This window comes from Ramularia collo-cygni, assembly GCF_900074925.1.
Source record: "Ramularia collo-cygni strain URUG2 genome assembly, contig: RCC_scaffold11, whole genome shotgun sequence".
NCBI lineage: Eukaryota > Fungi > Ascomycota > Dothideomycetes > Mycosphaerellales > Mycosphaerellaceae > Ramularia > Ramularia collo-cygni.
The window spans coordinates 459,942-486,672 of NW_019716265.1; the positions used below are offsets into that span (position 1 = coordinate 459,942).

At 51.6% G+C, this 26,731-nt stretch overlaps 11 protein-coding genes; 6 read left to right on the forward strand and 5 right to left on the reverse strand.

Moving 5' to 3' along the window:
* Window positions 1-52: 52 nt before the first annotated feature.
* RCC_07263 (uncharacterized protein) lies at window positions 53-1,176 on the reverse strand (the record flags this gene model as incomplete). XM_023772521.1 has 2 exons in its annotated part: window positions 53-688; window positions 742-1,176. 2 exons carry the CDS (start codon window positions 1,174-1,176, stop codon window positions 53-55), a joined length of 1,071 nt encoding a protein of 356 aa, XP_023628289.1.
* A 1,649-nt stretch (window positions 1,177-2,825) lies between these two features.
* On the forward strand, window positions 2,826-3,041 carry RCC_07264 (uncharacterized protein; the record flags this gene model as incomplete). Its single annotated transcript, XM_023772522.1, has 1 exon — window positions 2,826-3,041. One exon carries the CDS (start codon window positions 2,826-2,828, stop codon window positions 3,039-3,041), a length of 216 nt encoding a protein of 71 aa, XP_023628290.1.
* Window positions 3,042-3,440: 399 nt separating this feature from the next.
* RCC_07265 (uncharacterized protein) lies at window positions 3,441-5,515 on the reverse strand (the record flags this gene model as incomplete). XM_023772523.1 has 2 exons in its annotated part: window positions 3,441-3,654; window positions 3,708-5,515. 2 exons carry the CDS (start codon window positions 5,513-5,515, stop codon window positions 3,441-3,443), a joined length of 2,022 nt encoding a protein of 673 aa, XP_023628291.1.
* A 2,103-nt stretch (window positions 5,516-7,618) lies between these two features.
* Window positions 7,619-8,596, forward strand: RCC_07266 (uncharacterized protein; the record flags this gene model as incomplete). The annotated part of the gene is made up of 1 exon (XM_023772524.1): window positions 7,619-8,596. The coding sequence occupies one exon, from the start codon at window positions 7,619-7,621 to the stop codon at window positions 8,594-8,596; it is 978 nt and encodes a 325-aa protein (XP_023628292.1).
* Window positions 8,597-8,927: 331 nt separating this feature from the next.
* Window positions 8,928-9,656, forward strand: RCC_07267 (uncharacterized protein; the record flags this gene model as incomplete). Its single annotated transcript, XM_023772525.1, has 1 exon — window positions 8,928-9,656. One exon carries the CDS (start codon window positions 8,928-8,930, stop codon window positions 9,654-9,656), a length of 729 nt encoding a protein of 242 aa, XP_023628293.1.
* A 998-nt stretch (window positions 9,657-10,654) lies between these two features.
* Window positions 10,655-13,246, forward strand: RCC_07268 (related to auxilin-like protein and related proteins containing DnaJ domain; the record flags this gene model as incomplete). XM_023772526.1 has 2 exons in its annotated part: window positions 10,655-13,087; window positions 13,145-13,246. The coding sequence occupies 2 exons, from the start codon at window positions 10,655-10,657 to the stop codon at window positions 13,244-13,246; spliced, it is 2,535 nt and encodes an 844-aa protein (XP_023628294.1).
* A 956-nt stretch (window positions 13,247-14,202) lies between these two features.
* RCC_07269 (related to MFS monosaccharide transporter) lies at window positions 14,203-16,123 on the forward strand (the record flags this gene model as incomplete). XM_023772527.1 has 3 exons in its annotated part: window positions 14,203-14,372; window positions 14,494-14,530; window positions 14,576-16,123. The coding sequence occupies 3 exons, from the start codon at window positions 14,203-14,205 to the stop codon at window positions 16,121-16,123; spliced, it is 1,755 nt and encodes a 584-aa protein (XP_023628295.1).
* A 98-nt stretch (window positions 16,124-16,221) lies between these two features.
* RCC_07270 (related to aminotriazole resistance protein) lies at window positions 16,222-17,447 on the reverse strand (the record flags this gene model as incomplete). XM_023772528.1 has 3 exons in its annotated part: window positions 16,222-16,838; window positions 16,935-17,067; window positions 17,121-17,447. The coding sequence occupies 3 exons, from the start codon at window positions 17,445-17,447 to the stop codon at window positions 16,222-16,224; spliced, it is 1,077 nt and encodes a 358-aa protein (XP_023628296.1).
* Window positions 17,448-18,891: 1,444 nt separating this feature from the next.
* Window positions 18,892-22,059, reverse strand: RCC_07271 (uncharacterized protein; the record flags this gene model as incomplete). XM_023772529.1 has 11 exons in its annotated part: window positions 18,892-19,782; window positions 19,845-20,293; window positions 20,342-20,396; window positions 20,458-20,545; window positions 20,605-20,652; window positions 20,713-21,025; window positions 21,073-21,258; window positions 21,309-21,379; window positions 21,535-21,689; window positions 21,739-21,854; window positions 21,909-22,059. 11 exons carry the CDS (start codon window positions 22,057-22,059, stop codon window positions 18,892-18,894), a joined length of 2,523 nt encoding a protein of 840 aa, XP_023628297.1.
* A 1,133-nt stretch (window positions 22,060-23,192) lies between these two features.
* Window positions 23,193-25,592, forward strand: RCC_07272 (uncharacterized protein; the record flags this gene model as incomplete). XM_023772530.1 has 3 exons in its annotated part: window positions 23,193-23,712; window positions 23,761-24,837; window positions 24,895-25,592. The coding sequence occupies 3 exons, from the start codon at window positions 23,193-23,195 to the stop codon at window positions 25,590-25,592; spliced, it is 2,295 nt and encodes a 764-aa protein (XP_023628298.1).
* Window positions 25,593-26,080: 488 nt separating this feature from the next.
* Window positions 26,081-26,702, reverse strand: RCC_07273 (uncharacterized protein; the record flags this gene model as incomplete). XM_023772531.1 has 2 exons in its annotated part: window positions 26,081-26,560; window positions 26,658-26,702. 2 exons carry the CDS (start codon window positions 26,700-26,702, stop codon window positions 26,081-26,083), a joined length of 525 nt encoding a protein of 174 aa, XP_023628299.1.
* Between the last annotated feature and the right edge of the window lie 29 nt (window positions 26,703-26,731).

Sequence of the window (26,731 nt, forward strand, 5' to 3'; positions counted from 1 at the left end):
AACCGCTACCCAATTCATCAGATACGTAGCATACAATGCCATCAACAATAGCCTAGACCATCTTTGATGCCACAGCAGTAGTGGTATTACTATCTTTCAATTTGTCCTTCTCCTTGGCCCTGGGAACGTCGGCTGCCGTAGCCGGACTGGCATCCGGATCCGTGCTGTTCACCAGCGGTGGCGCCGTCGCTTYGACTGGTGGCTCGGCTGGACCAGATGTAGAGGGAACAGATGCCGATGGAGTGGATTTACCATCAACTGGTCCGCTTGAGTCCTGAGCTGTTTTAGGTGTGTCGTCTTTCTGTACCTCGGCGTCCTTGCTCGGCGACACTGCTAGATGAGTAGCAGGGCTTTCATCAGAGTCTACTGAGGGTCCCGAGACAGCGATCGGAGCAGGAGGAGTGGTGACATCTGGAACAAGTGGCTGTGGTTGGGTGGGTTGAAACGGTTGGTTTGTACGGGTTCTCAAGCCGCGTTGCGCATTGTCGAGAGAGATGCCAGATCCGTAATGATCAGGGTCGTTCATGGTGTTCGTCTTTACCGCTGAGTCGTAAAGTCTAGTCAGTCTAGCAACTTCGCTCCTAACAGTAACTGCATCATCTGTGTCTATTGCGTCGTAACCATGCACCCCTTGTGAGATCCCTCTCCACATTGTGGCGGAATTCTCAATCTCGTCTACGACTCGGTCCTAGATGCCATGATTAGAGAGGTCAACCTGTTGCGCTTCATCACTCATCTTACCAAGTCATCTCTGAACATCCTTGCACGCATCGGTTGCCCTCGCGACTTCAAGAACGCGACCAAGCCTGCGATAACAGTGTTTGCGGCGCCAAATACAGTGATAAGCCAACCGGGAGAGTCTGCAGCCCCAAGACCAGTCAACGCGGCTCCTAGAACTACTTGAGCCAGCAACAGTGTATTGGTAAGAGCTCGCGTGAGTGCGTATATCAATGATTGTCGCTTGCGCTGTTGCAGAGCCCGATAATAAAGTGTTTCACGTGGAGGCGTGTTTTTATTGCTTGAAGATTGGTCCATGGGGTTGTTGCCGACAAGGAAGCAGAACTGTCTGTATGCATCGCCCAGGTTCTCTTCGTTTTGTACTGTGCCAGAGGGTGGTAGCTGGCCTGGAAACTGCTCCTGAAGCAGGGGCGTCCGCTCATTGGAGTCTCCGAACATCCTGACTGTGTACTGTCTCTATGAGGTAGCTGTTTAGTCGGGCGTAAGACACGAATCTCCAATAGCGCAATATTTCTTTTGGGCGACTTTCGGATGAGACGAACAAGAAGAGTCAGATGAGAGATGGGATGAGTAGCGCCCGGATCGGCGTCCAGGACTATACGACCATAACGGTCGCATAATTGAGCACGTGCATGCCGCTCGCAAACCTACGTGACCTGTGGCGCGATAGGCGCAACACTGAGCCTCCATGATAAGGAGGGAGAAAGGACATGACGGATCTCGTGGGTCGCTGGTCGTGTTATCAGAAACAGAAGGCCATGCGTGAGCAATCCGTTGGGACACGGTGTGATGCAGTTCTTTGTGCTGAAGTCGAGCAGGCGCATGACTCGCTCGGCAGGTACGGATCTAGCCGTTCGGGCCGTTGCAGACTAAGCCTGGCTTGGCGGATTGCGACCATGATCGCTGGCAATCTCTGGCAACGTCCTCGACAACATCCAGAAATGTTCCTCCTGCTCCCACACCAATTTGCGTCATCGGCGCCCTGTCCATCTTACCGAGCAGGTGGGCAGTAGCTGAGATCGCCGCAACCAAATCCCGATCCTCAAAAGAGCCGCCGTCGTTGCTGTTCTGCGAGTCTTGATTCGCAATGTTGCTCTGGAATTCAGGATACTCGGATGGACTGTGTGGGTAGGGAAAGCTCCTGGCACGAGGAGAAACTATAGGTATCTTCAACTCCGGACCGGCGGTTTCCAGATGACCACGACATCATTCACAGTCATCTGTGTCACGCATTCAGCACTGCCTCACAATTGGACCATGTCCTTGCGAAACCTGTTGTGCATCGGGAAGGGCAAGATCGATCCGACGAGGCCGCCTGATATGGACTATCCATGCCATTCCAGTACTCCTGAGTTCCCATCGGACGGGTCTGTGAAAAGTCATTACTTTGCCACCTGCAGCTTAGCCAAGAGACGCAACATCAAGACGTCGAACTCCAAAAGCATCGCGATGACATACGTGCTGCGCGACTTTATCATCATGCAAATAACACCACCATGAGGATGATGAGGTTCGATTGACGGTGGCGACCGCGGAGCAAACATCACGCACGTGGCGGAGCATGTCTCGGCAGGGTCTCGTCTCTTGGCCTTTGCCCAAATCTTTCTCCAACCATCCATAGGCATGACGTACGACGCAAAAGAATAAGAGAACGCCATGCACTTGGGAGGTGTCAGTCAACAAGATGCAGAGTGTCAACCCAAAACATGATGCTGCCAAGACGAGTACGAAGTGCTTTTGAATCTGCAGTCCAGCCAAGATGCATCCATGATGCGTGTCGAGATCGGTAGTATGGATTTCAAGGGCAAATCAAATAMGTACATATATCAGAATCCTGCTCGCCTAAACGTGTAACTTCATACACATCATCAGTCAAAACAAACAATCAGCAAGAAAAACATTCTCAACCGATTTCGAAAGAGCGAGTGATCCACAGAGTACTTCGTCTACCGTCACACCAATAATCTACATAGGACGTGAGTCGGTACCCCACCCATCCCGACATTAAACATGACTAAGAATGGCCAGACGGAAGCTTTCCAACCTTTTCAATCATAAGCTCAGCTGTCCCCACATCGACCACCACTATGAACGCTTCATCCAACAACCCACCCGCAGCACCTGGTCGTGCATCGACCCCATCAAATCTTTCCGCACCCTCCGCCACGGGCGAACGCAGGAAGAGCGCCGCATATGACTCCGCCCCAAGCCAAGGTATCTGGGAGGCAGACAGGGAGAAGAAGAACCAAGGCTTTTTGAAGAAGTTGATGTCCAACAAGCTCGCTCCGAGCTTTTTGAAGTGATGTGCGAGATTGGWTTCCACAAGCGTGTGGGTTAGCGCAGCAATGTATAGTAGGCATAGATTGGGTCCGCTGTCGCGGAACGTTGGGCATCAATGACATGTTATGACTTGTAGAAATCGCCATGCTTGTGCATCATTATTAAGAACGTGGTCCGTCCTCATTCTCGCGGTGTGGACATCTACCTGGGAAGTGGTGGTCGAAAGTTCAAACCGCTCGATTTCGGTCCGCGGGCGATTATATTATTGATGTCTATGCGCATGGAGGCGACGAAATATGCGGCAATTCGGTGCTGGTTCATTGCTCTTGCTCTCTTTGTACGGCGGATATGTGCAAGAGATCTGGTATCCAGCAGAGCGGCTCTCTCTTGTTTACGGTGTATTATCGATCTCGCGATGGAGCTCAAACGGCGAATRCTTCAGGCTGACCAAACAACGTCTTCCTGATTCGTAGCAATAACGCGCAGTCTGCTGCGCAAGTCGGTGAGAGCGATGCGAACCGCTGCGTGAACTCGATTGTCTTGTCCATGAAACGCTTGAGCTCGGAGGCTGAGATGAATCGTCGAACTCCGTTGTCACGATGTGCAGCCGTCAATAGCAGCACGTTCATAAACTGTCTGTTGCACGTTAGTGTACCGAACGGCAAGTACAAGAGCATCTGGTGACATACCCATGGGCAACACTTGGGATATTGGTCAGGACCAGGTTCCCTTTGATGCCATCGAATGCCAAAATACTGTGCTTCGCTGCTTCTATGCAGAGAGCTGACATACGCAGGATCTCGCTCTTTCCATACTTCATCATCGAAGCGTGAACGGCGGCAAAAATCTGTGCATCGTGTGCGAATTTGATATCTCGATCTACCTCCGCTGGAAGACATATGTTCTCTGCGTGCTGTGTGTCCGGAAGCACGTGTAATGCATAGTAGAGATATGGCCTGAGAAGAGCAACCTTGGCTTCCCAGTAGCTTCTTCGAAAGGAGGCAGTGACGTTGCAATTTGGAGGCGGAGCTTGGTCGGTCCACCGTAACTTCTCTGGCAGAGACATTCTCCATTCACCCAAAGCTGCGATATGACTCTTCATCATAACGCGCAATCGCTCGGGTGAAGAGTTTACGTTATCGCCCGAGCGGAAATCCTCCCGTGCCATGGAGTTCAGCTTTTGAAGACGACCAGCCTCTAGCGCCGCAAGTTCGGACATACTCCCCAAGTAGGTGTTGTTATCGGTAGTAATGTTCTCTGCGAGAAGATGTTCAGGAACGGGGAGTCGTTGTTTGATGTGTTCCAATCCACTCAATGGAAGACATAGCTTGGGAGTGATTTCGCTTTCGAATCGCAGACAAGCCCAGGCAGCGAGCACGATCAGGCGTTCGCGCGGTGGCAACACGGATGGAGTCGCGGTAGAGGCCGATTTACCGCCTCCTGATGATGGCTTATTGTCGGCATTGTACTTCTTCGCTATGAGAAGGTGTCGATCGAGCAGACGCAACAGAACCCTGCCGGCCATAAAGTACCAACTCGAGGCTTCCCGTATCCGACACAGCTGAGCCTTGTAGAGACCGGCAAGCAGGAACATCTGAGCATGGACAAGATCGTCTCCATCCATGTGGCCGGCCATCAGATCGACCGCTTTCGTATAGTACGGTAGCCCAGGAGTATTCCCAAAATCTCCAAGTCCTGTGTCGGCATGCACAATAGTGTCTGCGCCGAGCCCGGCGTCCACTTTCAGTGCCGTGTCACCCAGCGCAAGCATGAGTAGTACGATTGCATTGTTCGGGGCGCAGTCAACTCGATGCCCGGGATGAGCATATGTGCCATGTTTGCGTTTGAGACTTCCAACGCGGTCGACATCATTTCCGCTCCGATTCGGGCCTCCTTGACTGTGCGTTCCACTCCCGTATGTGCTGACAAACGTCTCGAGGAGTCGTTTGATCCTTTGGCTTGATAGGAATGGCTGCAGGTGCAGAACGTTCTGACAAAAGGCCGCATATAGAGACTTGATCGTCAACCTGTCTGATCCTCCCGTTTGAATGCCCTTGATCCATTCCAAGATCGCCGGCCCCTCCTCATAGCGCTGACCAGGTTGCAGGTCCCACATAGCTCGGAGTTGCAAAATGGGCCTCTCTTCCGCCGTGACCAGATAGTCGTCGTCGATTTCGATTCCGCACGCAGCAAAAACCTTGCCAACCTTTGACCAAGTAAGAGCATTGGTCAAGGCTGCATCGGTGTCTCTGGAAGGGACCGTGGACGGAGGAGTCACCCTCTCTGATGTCAGGTCCTGTGGTGCCACGATCGGGTAGCTTTCTTCGGTGGTCGGCCAAGAAAAATCGGGTGGCGGAGCGGTGTTGCCTTGATACTCGAATGGTCCAGTCGATCTAGCGAGACAATCCACCCGTTCGACTAGCCTCTGAATTGCTTCGGCGTGAGCTGCCGCCCGTGTCAACATGACCTCGAACGTCTGATCTACTCTGGTGTGCATCGCTGGTCGATATTTGCAGTCCAATCCGACGTCCTTGCAGAATTTGCACGGCGAGCCCTCATCGCACCTCTGTTTTCTGACCCGACACTGCTCACAAGCCGAGGGTTGATATCAGCGGKAAGTAATCTGCAAGTCGGACGAGCTTGGCCATACCTGCATTGCTCGCACTTTCTTGTGCTTCCTTGCTTGTATGTCGATTGTATCGTCGCTAACCGGGCTCAGGTACAGCTTCTGGCTGAGGATTTGATCCGCAGTATGTTCGAACTGTGTTGAGGCCGAGTTATAACATGACATACTAGGATGTTGTGGATATGCCGACGACCCATCTGGTGACTTCAGGTAGCCCCATGAGTCGTGCCGCGAACCATGCTCGTGCCATATTTGTGCTTGCAAAGGCAGTACCTGTGAACCATGAAACAAATGACTGGTGTCAAACGACATCRCTCGCTGGGCCAATCCGGGTGATGTTGCAGATATGGCGAAAGAGCTCGGGATGGGCACCAGCTGTTCACATACAGTTGCTCTAACGCGCTTGTTACTTGCTGTGGAATCATCTGTTGGTTTTCCGGGCGGTGCCTTGCCCTAAGGCATGAATTGAGCCCGCAGCGACTAGCATCGGATCCATGTTGGATTATCCCCAAAGAGCTTTTGTTCCAAATAGCCGTTGTTCCAAAAGAGCTATGAAGAGGCTTGCTCTATTCTTCACAACCAGGCAGGCCCCATGCTTGCATTGGGCAGCAGAGGTGCCAATAGCAAGCCGCGGGTGCACCAAGCTTCCCTCGTGTCATTAGTTTGGAAGCCGGCCAAAGTGTGATATAGTGCTTTGGCTGCCGAGTCCCCCGCAGCCATTGGAACTCACGGGATCAAATGGCCAGCATGCCTGAGTTCTACTGGCGTGAGATGCGCAGAGAAGAGGCCACGGTTTCATGATTCACCAGAGGACTCTCGGAGAATTRATGACATGGTCTCACAGCTCACCAATAGGTACCAGGAAGCATGTTTCGAGCCTGCAGTCGTCTCTTCCGCGCATGAGGCATCTCGTTCTCCTGCGCGGCTGTCGTATCGTGATCGACAGACGCCAGGCACGCACCGCTTGATTTGTATCACATGAGCGGATAAGTGCCGAGACGAACAACCCAAGAGGTAGCGAGCCAAGAAGACACCGCATGATTGATATCGATCGACGTTATGTGCCGTGTCGATGCTGCTTCGAGCCTTCGACGCCCCAGGCTTAAGCCCACGGCCATAGCCGGGGCGTGGCTTGGTTGGAGGAGATATCGAAAAAAAAGCCCTAGTTAATATCAGGGCTGTGGTATGTAGCCCTTTCGGGTCCGTACAGTGAGCGCTTTCAGACTAGCATGAGAAGGTGCCGCCCTGCCGGACACCGGCAAGCTGGTTGTTGGTACGATGGCCAGACGATCCGGTCATCTCCGCGCACGTGCCGGTGAGCTGACTCAAGAGAGTGCTGAAGCACCCAATTATAGACATCGGTATTTGTCGGTGACATAATCTTGCAACGGTTCTTTGCAGCCTCAACTCCGCTGATCTGAACTCTGGAGCCGAGCATCTGAGCTCTAGGGCGCATGATCGGTGCCGAAAGGGAAGTTGCACATTGCTGATGATGTGGGTGGAAGGGGGGTGGCGATGGAGATGGAGGACAAGTCCGGATTCCGATGAGAGACGCGTGCCAAGACCGCTGGGTGGGGAAAGATCCTCCTTTGTCTAAACCTCACCTTTCTGCACACACCGCGCTGATGAGTACCGAGTGTCAGCAAGAATCAAAACGCCGAACATTTGCAGGCCAGCTCTACACCTCGCATGCTGCATACGAGAACATGAAACAGGCGCTGAGAAGATCATGGTGGCAAAGAAGCGTGTCAAAATGCAGCCAGGCTGGAGTAGCTTGCAGCAGTCGCAATGAGAAAGAAATACATCTTTCAAGTAGGTAATACAAATCTCATTCAATCTGCGCGTCATCCAGCGTAACGCAATCCTCATTCACTTTCTCGTYCTCCATCCGGTTAGAGAGTGGAGTGTTTTCGCAGCACAGCACTTCAGACAGTCAGTCCCACAAACTCCACCACATCATCTGATTACACAAACATGGCGCGCTTCAAGATATGGAGGAAATCTTCGCACACAGTGGAAGTGCTACCAAGCTCCAGCGAACAGCTCACAAGTGGTCCGCCGCAATTCGAGTCCAGCACAACACCTCCCGGCTCTCCAGAAGCAGATCCAACAGCATCCAGCGCGCCTGTCATCAATAACGACTACTTCCAAGAAGAGCCCTCATCACGTCAAGCCAGTTTCGACCTCGACAGCACACCTCGAAGGGATTCAAGCCCTGCGACAGCAACAGCGGCGCACCGTTGGACAAAGGTACCCGCAGGCTATGCAAACGGGCCATGGGGCGAGTCTCGACAGACTTTTAGAGCTTACAAGCCTCCTGAAGTTCTCACGCTCCTCGACACCAGTGCACACAACCCGCGCAGTCCCCTCGCCTGGTTCATCGACCAACTGGGCATCCCCATCGCCAAGATAGTCCCAAGAGCAGGAAATTGCATTGTCGCCCACCACTGCGAATACGAACTTGGAAATCTCAACATCAGCCGATCAATACCACTCCCGTCCGGCTACTGCGAGCCCTTCATCTCAAACCGCGACTTTGCCGACGGCAGTTGGCGCGATCTTCTCATCTTCAGCTCTCCGGTGGCTAGAAATCCTCTGCGCATGGTTCGAGCTTGCGAAGTCGTTAGTCCAAAGACCGAGCGGATCACGATTGCTTTTACGGTCAACTTCCTCGACACCGGCGAGGATGACAAGTACACTAGGATGTCATATGAAGAGTCTTGGATGTATCTCGCTCTGGAAATCCCTACGCTCGGGGGATTCTACGACGATTACGGGCGTGTCCTGAAGAGAACAATCGAGGAGCATCGCGCCGCTCGTGAGTATTACATGGGTCCATGGAAGGCAGAAGGTCGTGGAAAGGATACAAAGGTTCCAARGATGTATGAGGAGTCGCGAAAGTTTCTCAAGGTGGACGGTGATGCGGAGCGGAAGTGGAGCAAGGACATCTAGGGTTTTGATGYGTCGAATCTTAAGGTGGAAGACATCACCGAGATAGGGCAATCGTCAGTTGAACGAACCTTGATAGCGATGTGCCATAGCGCTATACTTGCTGTGGAAGGAATATGAAAGCGATATACTTGCTGTGGAAGGAATATGAAAGTTCTGGTCGCGGTAATCCCAATTGGACAAGACACGATTCCTTTACGGTGGAAGTTCGAGAGCAAAAAAAAAGCCGTATATAAGTTCTACATCGCCCAAGTACATGCTCTTGTCTTCTTTCCACTCGAAGCTATCTTCGTCTCATATTGCAAAGCCTTAACAGAGACCCACCAGTCCAAGCATGACACAATCTGCCGCACAGAGAGCTCTCAGAGTCCAAGAAATTCTTGAACAAGTGCTCATTTATGTGGCAATGTTACACAAGGCGACATCGGAGCCTCCGCCTAGCTCTATCCCAGGCTGGGATATGTATGACAGCGACTGGGCTGCCTGCTACTCTGGACCGATCTCATGTTCTCACAAACTCCAAAATGCGCCCGTGTGGCCGCTATTTGTGCTTCAGCGTGTGAATCATGGCTTCATGGTCACCATCAACGACTCATTTCACCTTCGACGTATGATGCGCATCCTTCCAACCCAGGCCCGCGAATCTGAATGCGCTCCACTCCTTATMATGCAGAAGGCATTCGCTCCGAGGAAGATCTCCACCTGTTCGCAATCAGGAGAAATCAGCCYGTTGGACTGCGACAATGACATTAGCTGGACACCACGGGAGAGCCTTTTCACCGTCAAGCTGCCGCTCAACCCATCCGCAGTAATGAAAGGCTCTTGGGGTAATATCAGGATCTGTAGCAGCGATAGGAACATCACCCTGCATGTGTTCATTGACGCCGGCCTTTGGGCTGGCATTCACTATTCAGAAGACTGGCTTTTCGACGGCAACGCGACGCTGGACGACTTCCATGCAAGGTGGCTGAAGGTAGGCTCACGATCGGCTGAAGAGCATGCGGTTGCTGACGAGACGGAAAATGTCAAGGAGTGGCAGCCTCGCTCACCTCGTGTCGGGTGAAAGGATTAGTGAGCTTTCGTAACCGAGAGCAGAATATGTTTAATTGGCGTTAGCTCTGTTAGGAGAACGAATGAAATTCATGATCACCTCTTCTACGACAGACAGATACGGAGGGCTCGAAAGGTTATCAGGCGAGGAGATAATAAGACGAGATTGAAGGTGATGAGATAGAAGCAGAAGAAGAAGAGGAAGAGAGGAAGAGAAAGTACCGTCTCCGGCTGCATCATCCAAGCAGAGTAGTGCTCAGCAGAAGTAATGACCTTCTCAAGCTTGATACTCTCAACGATCTGATGGTTGCTGTGGCTGATTCTTCCCTCTCGCCTATGCGTTGTGCTCTTCTCTCTTCCTGATGAACCGTTGGAAAGCAATGTGCTTTTGACACTCTGGTTCTGCGTTAGCATCCGGTCTTTGTATTTGACGAGTGACGTTACCGCCGAGTAGCGTTCCCAAGCGATTCAACCCATTTCAGACATACAAGGAGCACTCCATTCCGTGAGTCGTTGGGCACTGCAACAGGGAGTAGGTAAGGTAATGTCAAAGCACTCCTTTCGGTGTCATGAGGTTGCTGTATTCCATCATGAGAGGGCGATAGTCTTCAGTGAATTTCAATTGAGAACAGTTTCTCTTCGCATCGGAGGTTATTCCTGACTGCCAAAGATCCGCCTTCGCTCTGATCTTGCGAGAGTTGATTCGTTACCAACGCACCAGGGTCAGGATGCTTGAAATGACTCTATGATAGGCGCTGTTAATGCAGCGTGGCGGTCGCAACATGATGAAACAGAATTGGGATGTAGGAAATTGAAAGGACCAGACGGTCGTGAGAAATTTATGCAAGTGTGATTAGTCAGCTATGCATTATGCACGCGGCAACGTCCCACGTCCACGTCGACCAGCACGCGAGTAGTTTGTCCGCTCACAATCACACGACAACGCCTGATGACCATGTTCCTACCTTTCCGATAACATCTTGCCGATTCCCCTCCCATACAACCATCACGATGGACGATCTCCTAGGCGAAGACTGGCAAAAGCCATCCAAGCCAGTAGCATCAACAATTCCCTCCTTGACAGCCAGCTTCAATGGCCCTCGCAGTCAGACGCACACACCTCTTCCCATTCCGACTCTTGCACAATCCGGACGATCAACCCCGCAACCCATCAGCAGACCCGGTAGCACCGTCAGCAGTAATGGCGGAGCCAAGAACGATCAATTCGGAGCTTTACTCGGCCTGAAGTCTGGCAAAGCAGCGTCGAACAATGTGTCAATCCAAGAAAGGCAACGACAACTTCTGGAGGAGAAGCGACGACAGCAGGACCAGCAGTCGCACATGTGGGATTCGCTTGGAAGTGGAAGTGCTAGCGGGAGAGCGAGTGGAACCGGTACGCCAGATGTGGTGAAGAGCAAAACGGAAGAAGAAGAGGATATTTTTGCAGCTTTCAACAAGGATGCGCCAGTGGACAAAGCAAGCCATTTCCCACCACCTACAATACAGGATGGGTCTATGGRGACGGGTGCTTTGGACGACGACGATCCCTTTGGATTGGGAGCATTGCCAAAGGTTGCAATTGGGCAAAGGCCCGCACCGAGTTTTTCTACTACAGACGATGATGTGCTGGGAGATCTGGCCAAGCCAGTGGAGCCGAAGCCTGTTACAAGGGAAAGGATTGAGAGACCACCTCCAAGAGAACCCACGCCAGTCAATACTGCAGAAGATGGCGCAGTAGCAGAGCTGGTAGACATGGGCTTTCCACTCGATAATGCGAAGATTGCCTTGGCCGAATCCGGAGGAGACGTACAGAATGCTGTGGGCTGGCTTCTGCGGCAGGCACACGAGGAGTCGAAGCAGAAGGCGAAGCAGGAGGAATCTACGCAACGTCACCGGGACCCTGAACCTCGAAGTCGTGACAATGGCGAAGCGATACCTCAATGGGCACGACAGAACGATCGTTCGGCTTCGGGAGCGAGACGTCAGGACAGTCGATCTCCCGCAAGTGGAGAGAAGGATGCTGCAGCTGTTGCGCAGGAGCTAGGGAGCAAGCTCTTCAAAGGTGCCAATTCTTTCTGGAAAGCGAGTCAAAAACAAGTCGCAAAGACCGTTGCAGWATTTCAAGGTGGCTCAGGAGGCGAGGCTTCATCTCAGCCAAAGTGGATGCAGGAGACAAGCGGCGATTCTAGCAGATCTACCAGTCAACGGCGGGAGGTCAAGTCGCGGCAGCCTGAAATCGATGTCACAGATGAAGCGGCCATGTTGGATATGCCTCGGGATCGACCCACAAAGCCTTCACGATCTGCTACACCTCCTATTCACGAATTGCCCGGCCGGCAAGCAGAGAGACAAGCCCAGCCTAGATTTATGCAACAGCCGCCGCCGATGCAAGACAAACGACCCGCAACCAAGCTAAGTCGGCAAGAGGTCGAAGAACAGTCTGCGCAAGCATACATCAGTCCCGCCCGCAGGAAACGGCCGACACCATCGCCAACTCCCGCTGTAGAAGTTGATCTCTTTAGTCCCGCTCATGCGGCGACACCAGTACAACAACAGCAACCATCAAAACCCCTACCCGCCCCCTCTTCATCTCGCCCTGCACAAGCATCCCGACCCGCGCCGTCTCCACGATCCCAGGCTCCTCCAAGAGATATACCGCAGGTCTCTTCCACCGCGCTCAAAACTTCTGCAGCACATCGTGCCTCAGGCACGGAAGCCTTCAAACGCGGCGATTATGCTTCCGCTCACGAGTCATACTCTTCTGCACTTATGGGCATCCCTCAACAACACCCCATTGCTGTGGTAATTCTTTGCAATCGGGCGTTGACGGCTCTCAAGACTGGGGATCCTAAAGCTGCAGTCCTTGACGCCGAGAGAGCTTTGAGCGTTATTGGTCCGGGCAACGGGGTCGGCGAGACGGTAGAAGAGAAGCCTTTGAGAGAGTTCTGGGGTAAGGCTGTAATGCGAAAAGCAGAGGGGTTGGAAGCGCTGGAGAAATGGTCGGAAGCTGCGCAGGCGTGGCGACTCGCCGTTGAGGCTGGCGTTGGTGGAGCTATCAGCGCGAGAGGACGTGATCGAAGCGAGAAAGCTAGTGCCCCCAAGCCCAAGCCTGCGCCAACATCGAAACCTCCAGCATCGAAGCCGAAACCATCCACAAGAACTCCCGGTCCTGGAGAAGCGGCTGCAGTTGCTTCACTTCGCGCTGCCAATGCCGCAGCCGCACAGGAAGAAGATGCGAGGTTCGCAGCGACCGATGCCGTGGATGCTCGTCTCGCAACTTGGAAGTCTGGAAAGTCTGACAATCTCAGAGCGCTTTTGCAGAGTCTAGATCAAGTGCTCTGGGAAGGAGCCGGGTGGAAGAAGGTGGGAATGGGAGACCTTATTCTGCCTGGAAAGGTTAAAATTGTGTATATGAAGGCTATTGGGAAGGTGCATCCTGATAAGGTGAGTAAATGACTTTTATAGTAGGGAAGTTGCGATTACTAACGGCTCATGTTGTAGATTCAGCAGGACGCAACTGTTGAGCAGCGCATGATCAGCGCCAGCGTGTTCAGTACGCTTAACGAGGCTTGGGATAAGTTCAAGACCGATAATGGGATGTGAGCTACAGATCTCGTCCGCATGTGAGACAGACATCAATCCGAGGCTGTCGAAATGAGGCTTGCGCAACAAAGAGGGCGTCTCAAATCCCTCCTATGTCCTTCCAAGGTATGCTCTCTCGATCCAGCCTGAGCGTCAGAGGTAGCTGAGTCTCTGCTCACTAGCAGAGTCGTTCGTCGCGTGGCGAAGAGGCCTGTTAGCAGGAGAAATTTCGAACGACAGCGCGGTACCCTCGATGATACCAATCGGACAACAAACTCTGCTGCCTTGGCCTGAGTCTTACAACGGAAACGAGTGCKGGTATTTGTTGAACACGCTGTCTGTCTGGCGAGTATTCCGTTGCTGCGGATATCCACATTGGGAACTTTGGCCGCTTCAGCCTTTGATCGGCTGCCAAAGATCTATAGTCACACCTAGACCATCATTCGGCTCTCACCCTTACCATTCTTTCAACCTGCATTCCCTTTGGCTTCTTTCTCGATGCGCAAGAAGCACAACGCTCGCGATCTCACGAGATCCAATGATATCATTGAGTTGTGCTCGGTTGTGGGTCAAGGTTGGCACAGTTATTCGGCACCTTTCTCGCTCGATTCCTGCACAATGAGGACACTCAATCCTTCAACTGTCCATCACTCATCACTCGATTTCAACCTCACCTCGATGCGAAAGGTGGACCTTCGTCAAACTCCCCGCGGACCTTGGCGAATGACATATGCCAATCTCTGCTTGGCACCTTGGTTCCATCCGCCACGTGCCCAGAATTGCCTTTATTGGCCGAACTGGATTGCAGATGGAGAACACCCAAGATGATATGACGTTCCACGTGTCACAAATAATGGAACGCTAACCCACGAGCCGCTGCATGGAAGAAGTGAAAATAAGCCAAAAGCTGGGGCAACCGCTTTTGAGAACCACTTCACCATAGCCTGTTCCGACTTTCAACGCGGCATACTCTTATCATGGAAAAGGAAGCGGAGTCAAAGAGATCCTCTGGAGCAGTGGGCGACGATGCCGTGGCTGGCATTCCATACAAGGAGGATGCATTTGACGATGATAGCAAAGTGCCATACTTTACATTGAGACTGTTTATGATGACCATCTTGGTCTCTATGGGAGGATTRTGTTTCGGGTAAGGTACTGGAGGACAGAAGGCATTGAGTGTAGTTCCGAGGGTTCTCTCGAGCTACACCATGTCTCTGTCCATGAGAATGCCTCGGACATGACTAATCCTTCTACCCTTTGCTTTGTAGATACGATACCGGTCAGATCTCTGGATTCCTTGAAATGGTTTGTTCTTTCTGACTGTAAAGAAGATATGTGCTGACAAGGCAGGATGACTTTCGATTCCAATTCGGCGACATTCGAGACCAAACACCGCCTGGTCTCAGCACATTACGCACGTCTCTCCTGGTCGCCATGCTTTCCATCGGAACCCTCATCGGCGCACTCATCGCAGGACCAGTTGCCAATATTCGAAAACTTGGGAGAAAGTACTCGGTTTCTCTCTGGTGTACGATCTTCATCATGGGCAATTGCTTCCAGATCGCTGCTCAGTACCCTTACTGGTATGTGATGATGATCGGTCGTATTATTTCCGGTTTCGCAATTGGTGGGCTGTCGGTCGTAGTACCAGCATATCAAGGAGAATCAGCGCCAACTCACGTCCGTGGAACGATCGTCTCTTGCTATCAGCTCTTCATCACGATTGGAATTCTCATCGCTCAGCTGGTCAACTTTGGCACGGAGCGTATTCAAGGAGACGCTTCTTGGCGAATTCCCGTTGGATTGAGCTTCTTCTTCGCGCTAATCCTCGGGTTTGGCATTTTGTTCTTCCCCGAAACTCCGCGTCATGAGTTTCGACATGGTTTCGTGGACTCTGCAGCAGTCAGCATCGCCAAATTCCACGGAGTCAGCACTCGACATAAGATTGTCCGAAAGCAAATGGTCGACATGCGAGAGAAGCTCCGCGTTGAAGAGGAGGGTGGTGATCACAGCTTCTTGGAGGTCTTCACTGGTCCTCGCATGCTCTATCGAGTAGTTCTCGGTATGACCATTCAGGCGCTGCAGCAAATGACAGGAGCAAACTTCTTCCTGTACTACGGGGTCACCATCTTCGCGGCTGTTGGTCTCGACAACTCATTTGTTACGCAGATCATCTTTGGGACAGTCAATGTGATCTGTACTTTTCCAGGACTATACATGGTCGAGAAGTTTGGCCGGAGGAAGTGTCTTATGATCGGAGCGGCTTGGATGTTCATCTGCTACATGATCTTCGCCTCTCTAGGATACTTCGCTTTGGAAACTGGCGAGTTCGATGCGCAAGGCGAGCCTATCAACAATGCCGTAATTGGTAACGTGATGATTGTCTTCAGCGCATTGTTCTTTGCGGCTTTCGCGAGCACATGGGGACCGATGGCATGGGCCGTTACCTCGGAGATCTACCCATCAAGATACAGAAGTTCTTGCATTGCGCTCTGCGCCGCCTCGAATTGGGCTTTCAACTTCTTCCTTGGATTCGCAACGCCCTTTRTTGAAGCGGAGATTGGCTTTGCTTACGGCTACGTCTTTGCCGGCTGCAATTTGCTGGCCGTGTTTGTCGTTTACTTCTTCCTTCCGGAAACTTCAGGGAGATCCCTCGAGGAGTGCGACACGATGTTTTTACTTGAGATCAAGCCCTGGCAGTCCAGCAAGTGGGTGGCGCCTCAAGGAGAAGATCTAGTTTCGGCGGACAACCTGCGCCTTACGAACGGTGGTCGCGACATTCAGAAGATGGGCGAGTCCAGGAATGAAGACTTGCAATATGAAAATCTCACTGAGGGCAGAGCGAATGGTGTCCATCCGGCAGAAGCCAGTGGAGTCCGTGGTAATTCACTAGCGTGAGGGTGCAACTTGCAAGCGTTTTCAGATCTTGAATCATTCCCCAGCATAGCTCCCGCGGGTTCATATCAATAAGATTATCGTATATCATTGCTCTACTTTCAAGCGTCTATATCTGCCGATGTTTGCTTCTCGCTTCTCTTCCGTTCCCGATGATCGTTCAGATAACTCTTCGCCAAAAATATGATTGCAATCAGCACACCGAGAGCTGCCAGTCCAATCCCAAGATACAAAGCGCCTCTGAAACCCAACAATTGATTGTCAAGAGTGGTCCCGCCGCGGTTGACATGAACTTCGACAGTTCCGGCAAAGCCAAGACCCATGCTGATTGAGTAGTTGACAACAGTATTGACCAGTGAAGCCGCAACACCTTGATGCCGTTTCGCTACCGAGTCCGAGATAACCAGCGTAGCTGATGGAAAGCTCATATCCATACCGAACGGGGCGATCAAAGTGCATACGAAAATCTGCGCCCAGTATGTTTGGTGTGGAGGTAATGTGGCTGTGAGGGTGCTACTCGTCATGAATGCGCAAAGCGCGATGATCATGATCCAGGCAGGTTTCATCTTGTGTAGTAGAGCTCCTGTTGATACCGCCGCTACGATACCGGAGAGGGCGAGCGGGGAGAGGTAGGCGGTGACCAGCAGAGGCGATGCGCCACGGATCTCGGTGAGGATCTGCCAGATGTAGAAGACCCATATACCGAAGCTTGCCCATCCTGTGAATAATGTCAGTATTAGCGATTGAATACACCAAATAGCCCGAGAGACTCTTTCCGGGTGTAGTGGCAGCGTTTTGCTCTCCATGCACTTACCACAGGCTACACAGGCGAGGACAAAGCCATTGCTGCTCGTGAAGACCTCCAACGGAAGAAGAGGATTACGAGCGACTCTAGTCTCAATCCAGAAGAAGAGCGGTGCCAGAAGTAAACCCAGTATCAGGCAGACCTAACAAACATATCAGCGTGTATTCAAGCACTACAAGATGAGACCATTCTTACAATGATATATGGAGAGCTCCAGCCAACTCCACCTAGTGGAGCTTGATTCCAAGCAAAGTTGAACAAGATCAATGCCGTGATACCGATGACAGCCCCCAGCAAGTCCAACTCCCATATAGCTCCCATCAAGTCCTTTCCTTTGAGGCCAGGCTTCTCATCTTGAGGATCAGGGATCGCAAGCTGAGCCGCCAACGCAATGCAGAAGAGAGCGATTCCAAACGAGAAGAAAGCCCACGGCCACCAGGCCAGTTCGGCGAACATGGCCGCAAAAGCATATCCTATCAGGGCTCCTCCTGGCGCGCAAGAACCGAACAGAGCAAATGCCATGTTCTTCCTCTTCGAAGGACCATACAATCCGCCAAGCAGTGCCAATCCATTTGGCATACAGATCGCAGGACCAATCCCGGAGAGCACTCGAGCAAACACGAAAAGAACGTGATTGCGGTACCAACTCAGACCAGCGACGATTGTCCAAATCGCAAACCAGACATATCCCACGACGAGCATGAATTTCCATCCAAATAAGTSTCCGAGACGGCCGGAAAAGAGGATGAAAGAACCAACTGTGAGACTGTATCCCGCGATCAGCCAGGCCAGGATTCCAGGGTCTGTAACTCCAAAGTGATCTCCAATGATGTGTAGAATCGCCAGTACCTGACCTAGACCCAGTTGAGTTGTCAATTGAGCCAGGCATATAAGTCCTACAACCAAGGCTTCTCGCGGGAGAGATACTTGTTCGATGACGGAGGTTGTCTTTGTAAGTGTTGCATCCTGGGCGGATTGATCATGTTCCTCGGAGTCTGGTATCGTGGAGGATGTTCTCGTAGGGGACTCGATATCCATCTCTGATTTTGCTGTGTTTGCCATATCCTCATTGGATGCTTGTCCGCGTGGTACTGGTTWCTCCATTTAAGCGTTTCGCCAGGTCCGAACCAGTCAACCAACAATGGTGCAGCAGAAACCTTTGGAGCGTTGTAGAAGTGGCACTTTGAGGCTCAGTAATGCGACATGTTTCACATCAGTAATCTAATCGCATAGCTGAGAAAATCTCGCTTGACAGATTGGTCAGAGTGGGTTCGTAGGACGTGCCGCCACGCGGTAGAACTACTGCGCTCGGGAGTTCTTTCTGTTCTTGATATGGCACAAGGATCGATCGTTGTCGGCTTCTTTCGCTTGTACACGAAAGGGGCCAAGGTYACGGTAGAGAAAGATGAAGATTTCAAGGCATGCCTTATCGCTGAGCATGCAAGTGACATGCAATTTTCGGAGCTTGACGTCTTGAACAAACCTCCCATTTCCTCATTCTCATGACGTCGGCATGTCGGCACATTTTACGCTATAGTGCTTGACGGCCAATCACAGAGCGCTGAGCACCCAAAGCGGATACCAAAAAGCCCGCAAAATGTGCGCCCAAGGGCCGAAAGGGGAGCAAAATTCTGACTGATCACAACGGAAGGTTTCCGCTCTGCCATGGTAAACAACATTAACCGAGAAGACCTTCTCAAGATGATCTTGTCCACGAGAGCGGCCTAGTAACATTGGAGCTGATGTTCGATTGACATGATGGTGGCCAGATTATCAATGTAAACATTGGGGATTGTTTCCCTGCCGACATGTGAGATCTCGCCGATGCTCCAGAACACAAGATCTCGTCCCAATGGAAACAGGTGTATTGTTTTCTTTACCACCTTCCAGGTAACAAAGCGCCGCTCATCACTTCCCATGCCTTGCGAAGCCCTCTGAAGCCCTTGTGTCAGCGTTTCAATATGCACTACTCTCCCAAAACTCCGCACGACCTGAAGACGTCTTCGGCCGTCGAACCAGGAGGTCTATTCCGCAGCGCCTCCAGGCGCGACACAGCACTGCTTTGCCTCATGCTGGCCTCAGATCTTCCCAGCGATTGAGACTTCTCCGCGCTGAAGGGAGGCGTAGTGAGCCCATTGGATTGGTTGATGCCATGCAAAGTACTTGGAAGAGGGGTGGCAGATCTCTCCGCTACCCACGCAAATCGGTCATGCAGCATCCTCTGTCGCGAAGTGTTGTCGCATTTGACACCCCTCCTGTTTGAAGGCGCCTTTTCGCTTGAAGGGCTGGAAGCAGAGCCGTCGGGAATCGCTGCCCGAGCATTACTCGCCATAGGTGTGGCAGCAATAACATTCTCTTCACTGCATGTAGCTGGTCCTACCATCATTCCATTCATCGCTTGCAAGCCGCCAGAGCGAGTGACTGCACTCAGGGGAGTGCCAACATGTCTCTTGGTTCGTGGTTTGCGTTTGGCAGTGGTGACTTCTTCGCATCCAGGGGCAGCTACATGGACATTCTTGATGCTGTGACTGCAAAACTTGTCCCAGATCGATCTTTTCGTCTTGAAGAGCGTCCGATAATTGTATTTTGCGTCAAACTTTTGGTCCGCGGCATGTTTTTGACGTCTGGAAGCGGTCTTTTGTCGTTTTGATGGAGTTTCACCTGCATCCTCGAAGCGCAACGCTTCTCCAGGCTCCAGAATCGTGACATGCAAATCCCAGTGATCTTTCTTGGTGGTCATTTCGATAAAGCCATCGAGAACGAACCATTGTTTACCATCATACTGATAAAACTCCAGCGCTGATGCATGACTCTCCCAGTCTGCTTCGCTCAAGTCTGCAAGTTGCATCTGCATTCGCTGTGTGTGGAAGTCAGCGAGAAGCGTATGGAGCGTTTACCCTCCAGCCGAACGAGACTCACCTTGAATCCAGGCCGGATGTTTCCATGCTTGTCAAGCAGAGGCTTGCCATTCGGCTCATGCTTTTCGCTGAAGTAGATGTCGAATTCCAGTCTTGGGTTCCATTCCGCTTCAATCGGAAAGCTGTACGTCACGCAGGGCGTTTCGACCGCTTCGACGTTTCCGCCAACATCCATTGTTCTCGCGATAAGCGCGAGCCTATCGATAGCTTCGAAGCTGCCGTCATCTGATATGCTGGGTGTCGTCAATCTGTCATTGAGTACAGGGTGTTTGAATCCATCACGCCGCTTCCACTGCGGCACTCCTTTGGCCTTTTTGATCGCATCTGGATGGCGTGTATAGTCGAACTCTTCTGCTCGGACAACGTACCAACATCCAACTGGCAGGGTATCTGGTTCGTTGGTAGGGTATAGTGACAGTCCACCCTTAGCCACAGGGTTGTCGCTGTCGTCTGAAGATATCAGCCTAATGTTCATTGATGATGCTGCTTTCTTCAGACCAGCAAAGGCCACCTTGTTGGCTCCACCGCCGCCGGTGATGACTATTCCGCCAACCTGTTACAATCAGCCATTTAGTTCCTGCAAAGCGTGCAGCAGCAGCAACTGTGTTACTTACAACATTCGGCCCGAACGTCTCTATGTACGTTGTTTGTGCATCGACCAACATCTGCGTCCATGCATCCAGCCAACTCTCAATCTCCTGTCTTTACAGTCGGTCAGCAGGCGGATGTCAGTCTCGAATGAAACAACGTATAACACTTACTTTGACACTCGAATGTCGAGGAATTTCATGCCTTCAGGAACATCCCACCTAAATGAAGAAGCGGGAAGATTAGCAAGTTGTGGCCAATACGATATTTAGGTGACCCACCAACCATCCATAGCGTTGATCGAAATGGTGAATGGACGACAAGGGCTCCGTCTCTTTTCTTCTTCTATCCTTTCTGTGACCTGGCGGACAAATTCCGCCTCGCTCATCCCACCTAGCAATCGCAGACAAGATTGCAGACCTCCATACTCCTCGACCTCGAAGCAAGTCTTGATGTAATTCCAGGCTAGATCATGTATTACATGTGATCCAAGGAGACTACCATGGGGCTTCCCGACAACGACGAGATCGGGCGGCTGACCAACGACAGACGATTCCTCGATGCGAACAAGAGCAAAGTCAATCGTGGCGTGCCCTAGGTGGACTTAGCGTTGCTTGTAGGTCTTTGGAATGTTAACATACCGATATCGTGCCACAGAAACGAGTCATGGTTTTTGAGATACCCGCGTTCCTTTAGCAAACGCATCTCACGGGCAGCTGCACAGAGTGGCTCAAGACGCAGACGTAGATTGAGGAAGCCCGCTTCTTTGGCCGCATTGCGGATGATTCCGCATTGGTGGTCATCCCACATTGCTGGGACGGTAATGGCTGAGATGGCGTCAGTTCCAAGTACCATAGTGGCCCGCATGCAGACTTACTCGTTTCAATCTGAATGACTTCCCAGTACTGACCCTCATAATTGTGTCCTTTTGGGGATAGATCTCTGTACCTGAGGAGCATTAGCATTCCTTCTGCAACTTGGGTGAACGCAAGACCACCAGATGCATCGGCTGGACGGCTTGCGAAGACGCCTCGCGCGGGAAACGATGAGCGTGGAGAGGCGCATATTATAACAAAAAATTGTATCAAGATCAGTTCACTCACCAGGCACAAATGCGATTGCGTATCCATTTATACACCCATAATTTGAAATCGTGAATGTCTCCGATTTGACCATGACAGCAGGCTCCGATCGCATTGAAGAACCGTGTAGTCGCTGGTGCATTTGAATATTCAGGGCACATCGCCAGTTTTGAAAGCTAGAATCTATCAGGCGTGATTCAGACATTGCAGCAGCAATACATATACTTCGATGACTCTCCTGGCCTCAGTGGGGTGCTCCTGCAGCCAGTTCGCAACCTCAATCTCTCCACAGTGGAGCATGTCGCCATCGATGATGTACTTTTGTCTTATCTTGTCTTCTCCTTTGTAAGGTGTAAGCAGATTTCGCAGATACACTCCTCTCAGWGCACATGTACCTTCTTGTAGCTGAATGCGATCTGTGGGCACTTCATGGAGTGATTCTCCGGGACGAACGTGTTGAGCTTCTACCTTCAGATAGCCACTACCATCATCAATGACGACGCGAAGATAATCGCGATCTCGTTGGATCTCTGACTGGTCGCCCATATTGCGTGATGCCGTGGCGATGAGAAGTTATACAGGGGGGAGGAAGAGAGAAGGAGCCTCGGAAGGTTACTTTCAGACAGATGAAAGGTATTGGGTGAACGCAAACGGATGGCAATGAGGACTCATACTAGCCCTTCGTCTCGTCTGTTCTCGGTTTCAGTCTTCAATAAGACATGCTCGGGCTGCACGATTTCCCCAAAACAAACATTGAGGGGCACAGGTGCTGATATCCATGGTGCTAATAGGACGTGTTCATTGTTCGGGAGCTCACAGCAAGCCATACTCCAAAGAAATCGCAGAATAGGCCACGGCTGATTGTCCCTCGCGGGTAAAATTGGTGAAAGTTTCGACAGCTGCATGTTCGACATAAAGGCAACGGGTTGACTATTCCTTCCAGGCTCATGCATGTTCCTGAAAATTGGCTGGGTCGTGCAGGTATGCGTTTCCCGCTGGCTTGAGAAGCCGCGAGCATGTTTCGGCATCTCTGAGTCTCTCGCGTCATGCAATGGCCGTGTTGTGGCCATGTTAAGGCGGTGCATCGTTTGCATCATTACGCCAATCGTTGCCTTCACACGATCCCGAAGAGCCACTCGGCTGTCTCGGAGGACGGTTTGGAGGAAGTTTGGGAGTGAGGTGAGGTGAGGTGAGGTGGTGGAGGTGGCGGAAATTAGGTACATGGATCTACTCTCCCGCCGCCGGCGCCGATGCCGACGCGGACGCCGCGACTTCACCTACCTCCTCTCATTCTTTCTTCGTCACGACTCAGATCTTACACAGCTTTGCACCTCCCGCGCTAGCAATTACGATGGTCTGAGAGTTGTCGACCTGGCATTCCTCATCAGAATCATGCATCAGGGATTGGATGCCATGAACACCCAATGCAAGGACCCGTTATGTTGAGAAACATGCGCAAACAAATATCGGACAGCCACACAAACAAGCATGCAGCTTGTGAGACCTGCTTCTGATAGGTGCAGATGCAGCGCCATACACTGCTTCCTGGGGATATGTCCATTGGGCGGTGGACGACGCCCTCCTGACTCAATCCTGTAGCTGCATTATTACAATCTCTCTGACTACTCTCATCAATAACGCCCTGCGCATTTTCTGTGTGCTCTATCGCTTCTACAAACATGCCTGCAACTGCCTCTCTTACTGGCTCAGACCAGAAGAACTCAGGCAGACCATCTTCGATGCAAACGCATGGTCCTGTACATAGAGCAATGTTCGTGGTCTTCACTGACATCGACGCGGTCAAACACGAATCTTCAGACGCAGACTACAAGTATGGGAGTGCTATCAGCATCCAGCACTCACTCACTCTGCTCATTCGGCAATACTCTCTACAATCTAGAGAGTTTGAGGGCAAACAAAGGCCTCTCAGAGACCTTGAAGCAACTACTTTGGAAAAACGGCTCTACAGCTTCCTTAGCCGTTCGCGCCGATCATGCAAAAGTCTAGCTTCATCCAAGGCGATGTGGCTCCATGGAAGCTCTGCATTGAGAGAAGCCGCCTTTGAGAACATTCGAAAAACATATCTTTCATACACTGAGCATTCCAATCTACCAATTGCCGGGAGTTTCCCAGTGGTACATTTCCATCGGCAGGTTCAAGATGCCACTTCAAGTCTTGGGCCTCGCCACCTAGCATTGAGTAAGTGAACGTATTCTACTATTGGATTCAATTCTCACGCGATTACAGCGACAGAGAGGGACAGAAACGAGACTTCAGAACCACGCCGCGATGGCTCCGTCCTCACAGATCTGGATAAGATGGAATCGTGGTCGGCGTCTCCAAAGCCCGAAGCCGTGCCGCCTGCTCGACGATACGAAGGGTCAGGTTCATCCTCGACGAAGTTTGTAAGCCATGAATCCAACTCCTCGGGTTCTCCTGGATGTCATACCTCAACAAACCAGCCCCAACTGTCGCCAAACAACCGGGATTGCTTGACTTGGGACTCTTCGGGTGGAGAAGATCGCTCGAGCTCTGGGTCTGATGTGCTCTCCTCCGTCCGCAAGCCAAAGGCAAAGACCAGAATGCCCGTAGAAGATACAGCAGTCTCGAAACGAGAAGCAGCAACACAAAGAGCTGAAGAACGAACGAATGCCATTCTTGCATCATTACTATCCACGGCGACTGCTGACCGTCCCAAGCGCAGGGCCAGTGTCTCTTCGCACCGCTTCTCGTTGCGATGCAGGAGTCGTAGAAAAACGTTCCTGCCCAATCAGACAGCAAACGCCAGCTTGAATGCCGATATGATATCGCATATAGGCCACGTAGAGGAGCCTTTTCTTGGCCCTCCAGCCAATTCGACCCRGAGCGAGAGCCTTGTAACGACCCTAGGATCTCAAGCGTCGCGATCAAGTATGGAACACGCAGATATCGTGATACCTCAGCATGCTGTGAAGGCCTCCCGTGTTCAGGATCTCGCACGTTCAAGTCAGTCCTCCGCTTCAAGCGATTTCGACTTGAACAACCTAAAAACCATTGTCAGCGACATCTCCCGGCAGCTTCAAGATCTGGTCCTCAACTTCTTTATTAGTATCTCCTTGCCGCGGACCACTCGAGATAGCGGCCCGTTTGCGTGTTCGGATTCACGCGATCTACATGCTCTGATCCGGAAATGCTGGGGTACAGACTGTGGACAACACTGGAAAGAGATGTCCTCTTTTGACAGTATGCGTGCGCTGGTCGCTTCATTCGTCCACAGTCGAGTGCTGATGGATGGACATGCTTTGCAGCCCAAGGTATATGAGCAACTTGGGTTAAGCGTTCATCGTGAGTACATATCCGCATGTCTGCTCCTTTCCAAGCTAATGAGAATGACACTTTTAGCAGAAATCATATTCGGCCCTCTTCTACCCGATCCAGAGAGCACTAGAGTAGCCCGCAAGCGCTGGGATAGTTTGATCGCGGAGAAGATCGTTGCAAGTCCGGACAATGCAAGGTTCATCAGAGACATCTCGATCAGTCTAAGCGAAGAGCTCATCGTCATCCTGCGTCCTTATATCAGCCAACTGATCAACACTGCAAAGGATCTTCACCCAGATCCATGCCTACCTGATGAGCATGCCTGGCTTCCCGTCTTTCGGCATGAATCGAGCCAACTTATGGAAGCTTCTTTGCGCTTGAAGATCGACCTCACGAGGTCCTCAAGCGAATATACGTTCGTATGGCCAAATACCGGAGAAGTTCTGGACTCATCATACATGCTGGCATTACATCGGACAAGTCCAGATCGACAGTATCAAGTGGCTTATACTCTGTTCCCTTCCATTCAGACCAAAGGACGATTAGGTCTGAGAAAGATAAGGCATGCAGAGGTCGTGTCTATGCCGTTATGTGAGCTACTTTCTGATCACCAAGCTGAATCGACAGCGTTGGAAGCTCGGCATGAGCTGGAGCCTGGATCAAGCGCAAGGGGGAGCTATTCAGCACGATCTTCCATGCAGCAGMCACCATCTTGGGACACTTCCGAGACGCTTTATCAGCACCGCGATCATGCCAACCAGTCTGGACCATCTGCTTGCTGACATACCAAAGCTCTGTCCGGCTTCTACATCTTGAAAGTCACCTCAACCTTCGCCTTGCCAGTCTTGGTCTTGCCAGCAAAGTGTCGGGGCAAAGCTTCAGGACTCGTTCCCCAAATGGAAGCACCTTCTCAATGACAAGGGTCAAATTGCCAACTTTCCCAAGGTCACACGGGCTGGCTGGACGCACGCAATGAAAGGGTTTCGAGTATGAAAGATCACAACCAGTTCCATGGCTTAAGCCAGTTGAGCCTTCAAAGATCGATGAGATGCATCTCTAGGATTGGAGCATTCGTGATCTCCAGGGTCCAATCTTGCTACGAGAGGCAGATTCAGATGAGCCTGACCTGTTACCTCGGCCTCTTCGAGAAAACGAGGGATAAGTTGGCGAGCTTTTGGAGATGAGATACAGCTTATTCGTTCGGCCTTCAGGGTGCCGTATATGGGCATCGTTTAGGAGATACATACAATCATCCTTCTCTCACCTACAATCATCCTTCTCTCACATACAATCCTCCTTCTCTCACACTCGGCACACAGATCGGCCAACCAGCCTTCAACTCCCCGCAGGCCAACTCCAGATTACCCGCCAGTAATTCCTCCACGCTCAAACCTCTTTCATCTACAATACTCCAACAAGTATCTCCCCTCACCGGCACATAGCTCTCCCACCCTTCACCACAATGCACAGCCTTGACATTTCTCGTTCCTCCCACATACCAGAAGAACGTTGCCAAGACCATACATATGATCAACGCAAATGGCAAAAAGTACGCACAGTCGGCCTTGGCTGATGAGCTATAGCTCTGCGACACGGGGTCCCTGGGATGTCCTTGGCGGTGCAATACACCATATCTGGATCCTGCCTCCCCTTCCCAGTAGCTGTTGTCGGTGTGGTCTAGGTAGGTGTATGTGGAAGTTTGTTCATCGTAGCCGACGCGTTCCATGCCATCTGGGAGACGGGCTTCATCCTGATCAAGATATATCAGTGTTTTTATACATACTACGGTCGATGGACTCCTCGACGTGGACTTTTCAACACGCAGTCTTTCTTTTGGGCGGGCTTACTGAATTCAAAGCTTCATATCGTGGGGTATTGTTGGCGAACGACATTTTTGATGTTGAGAAAGTGCAATCTTTGT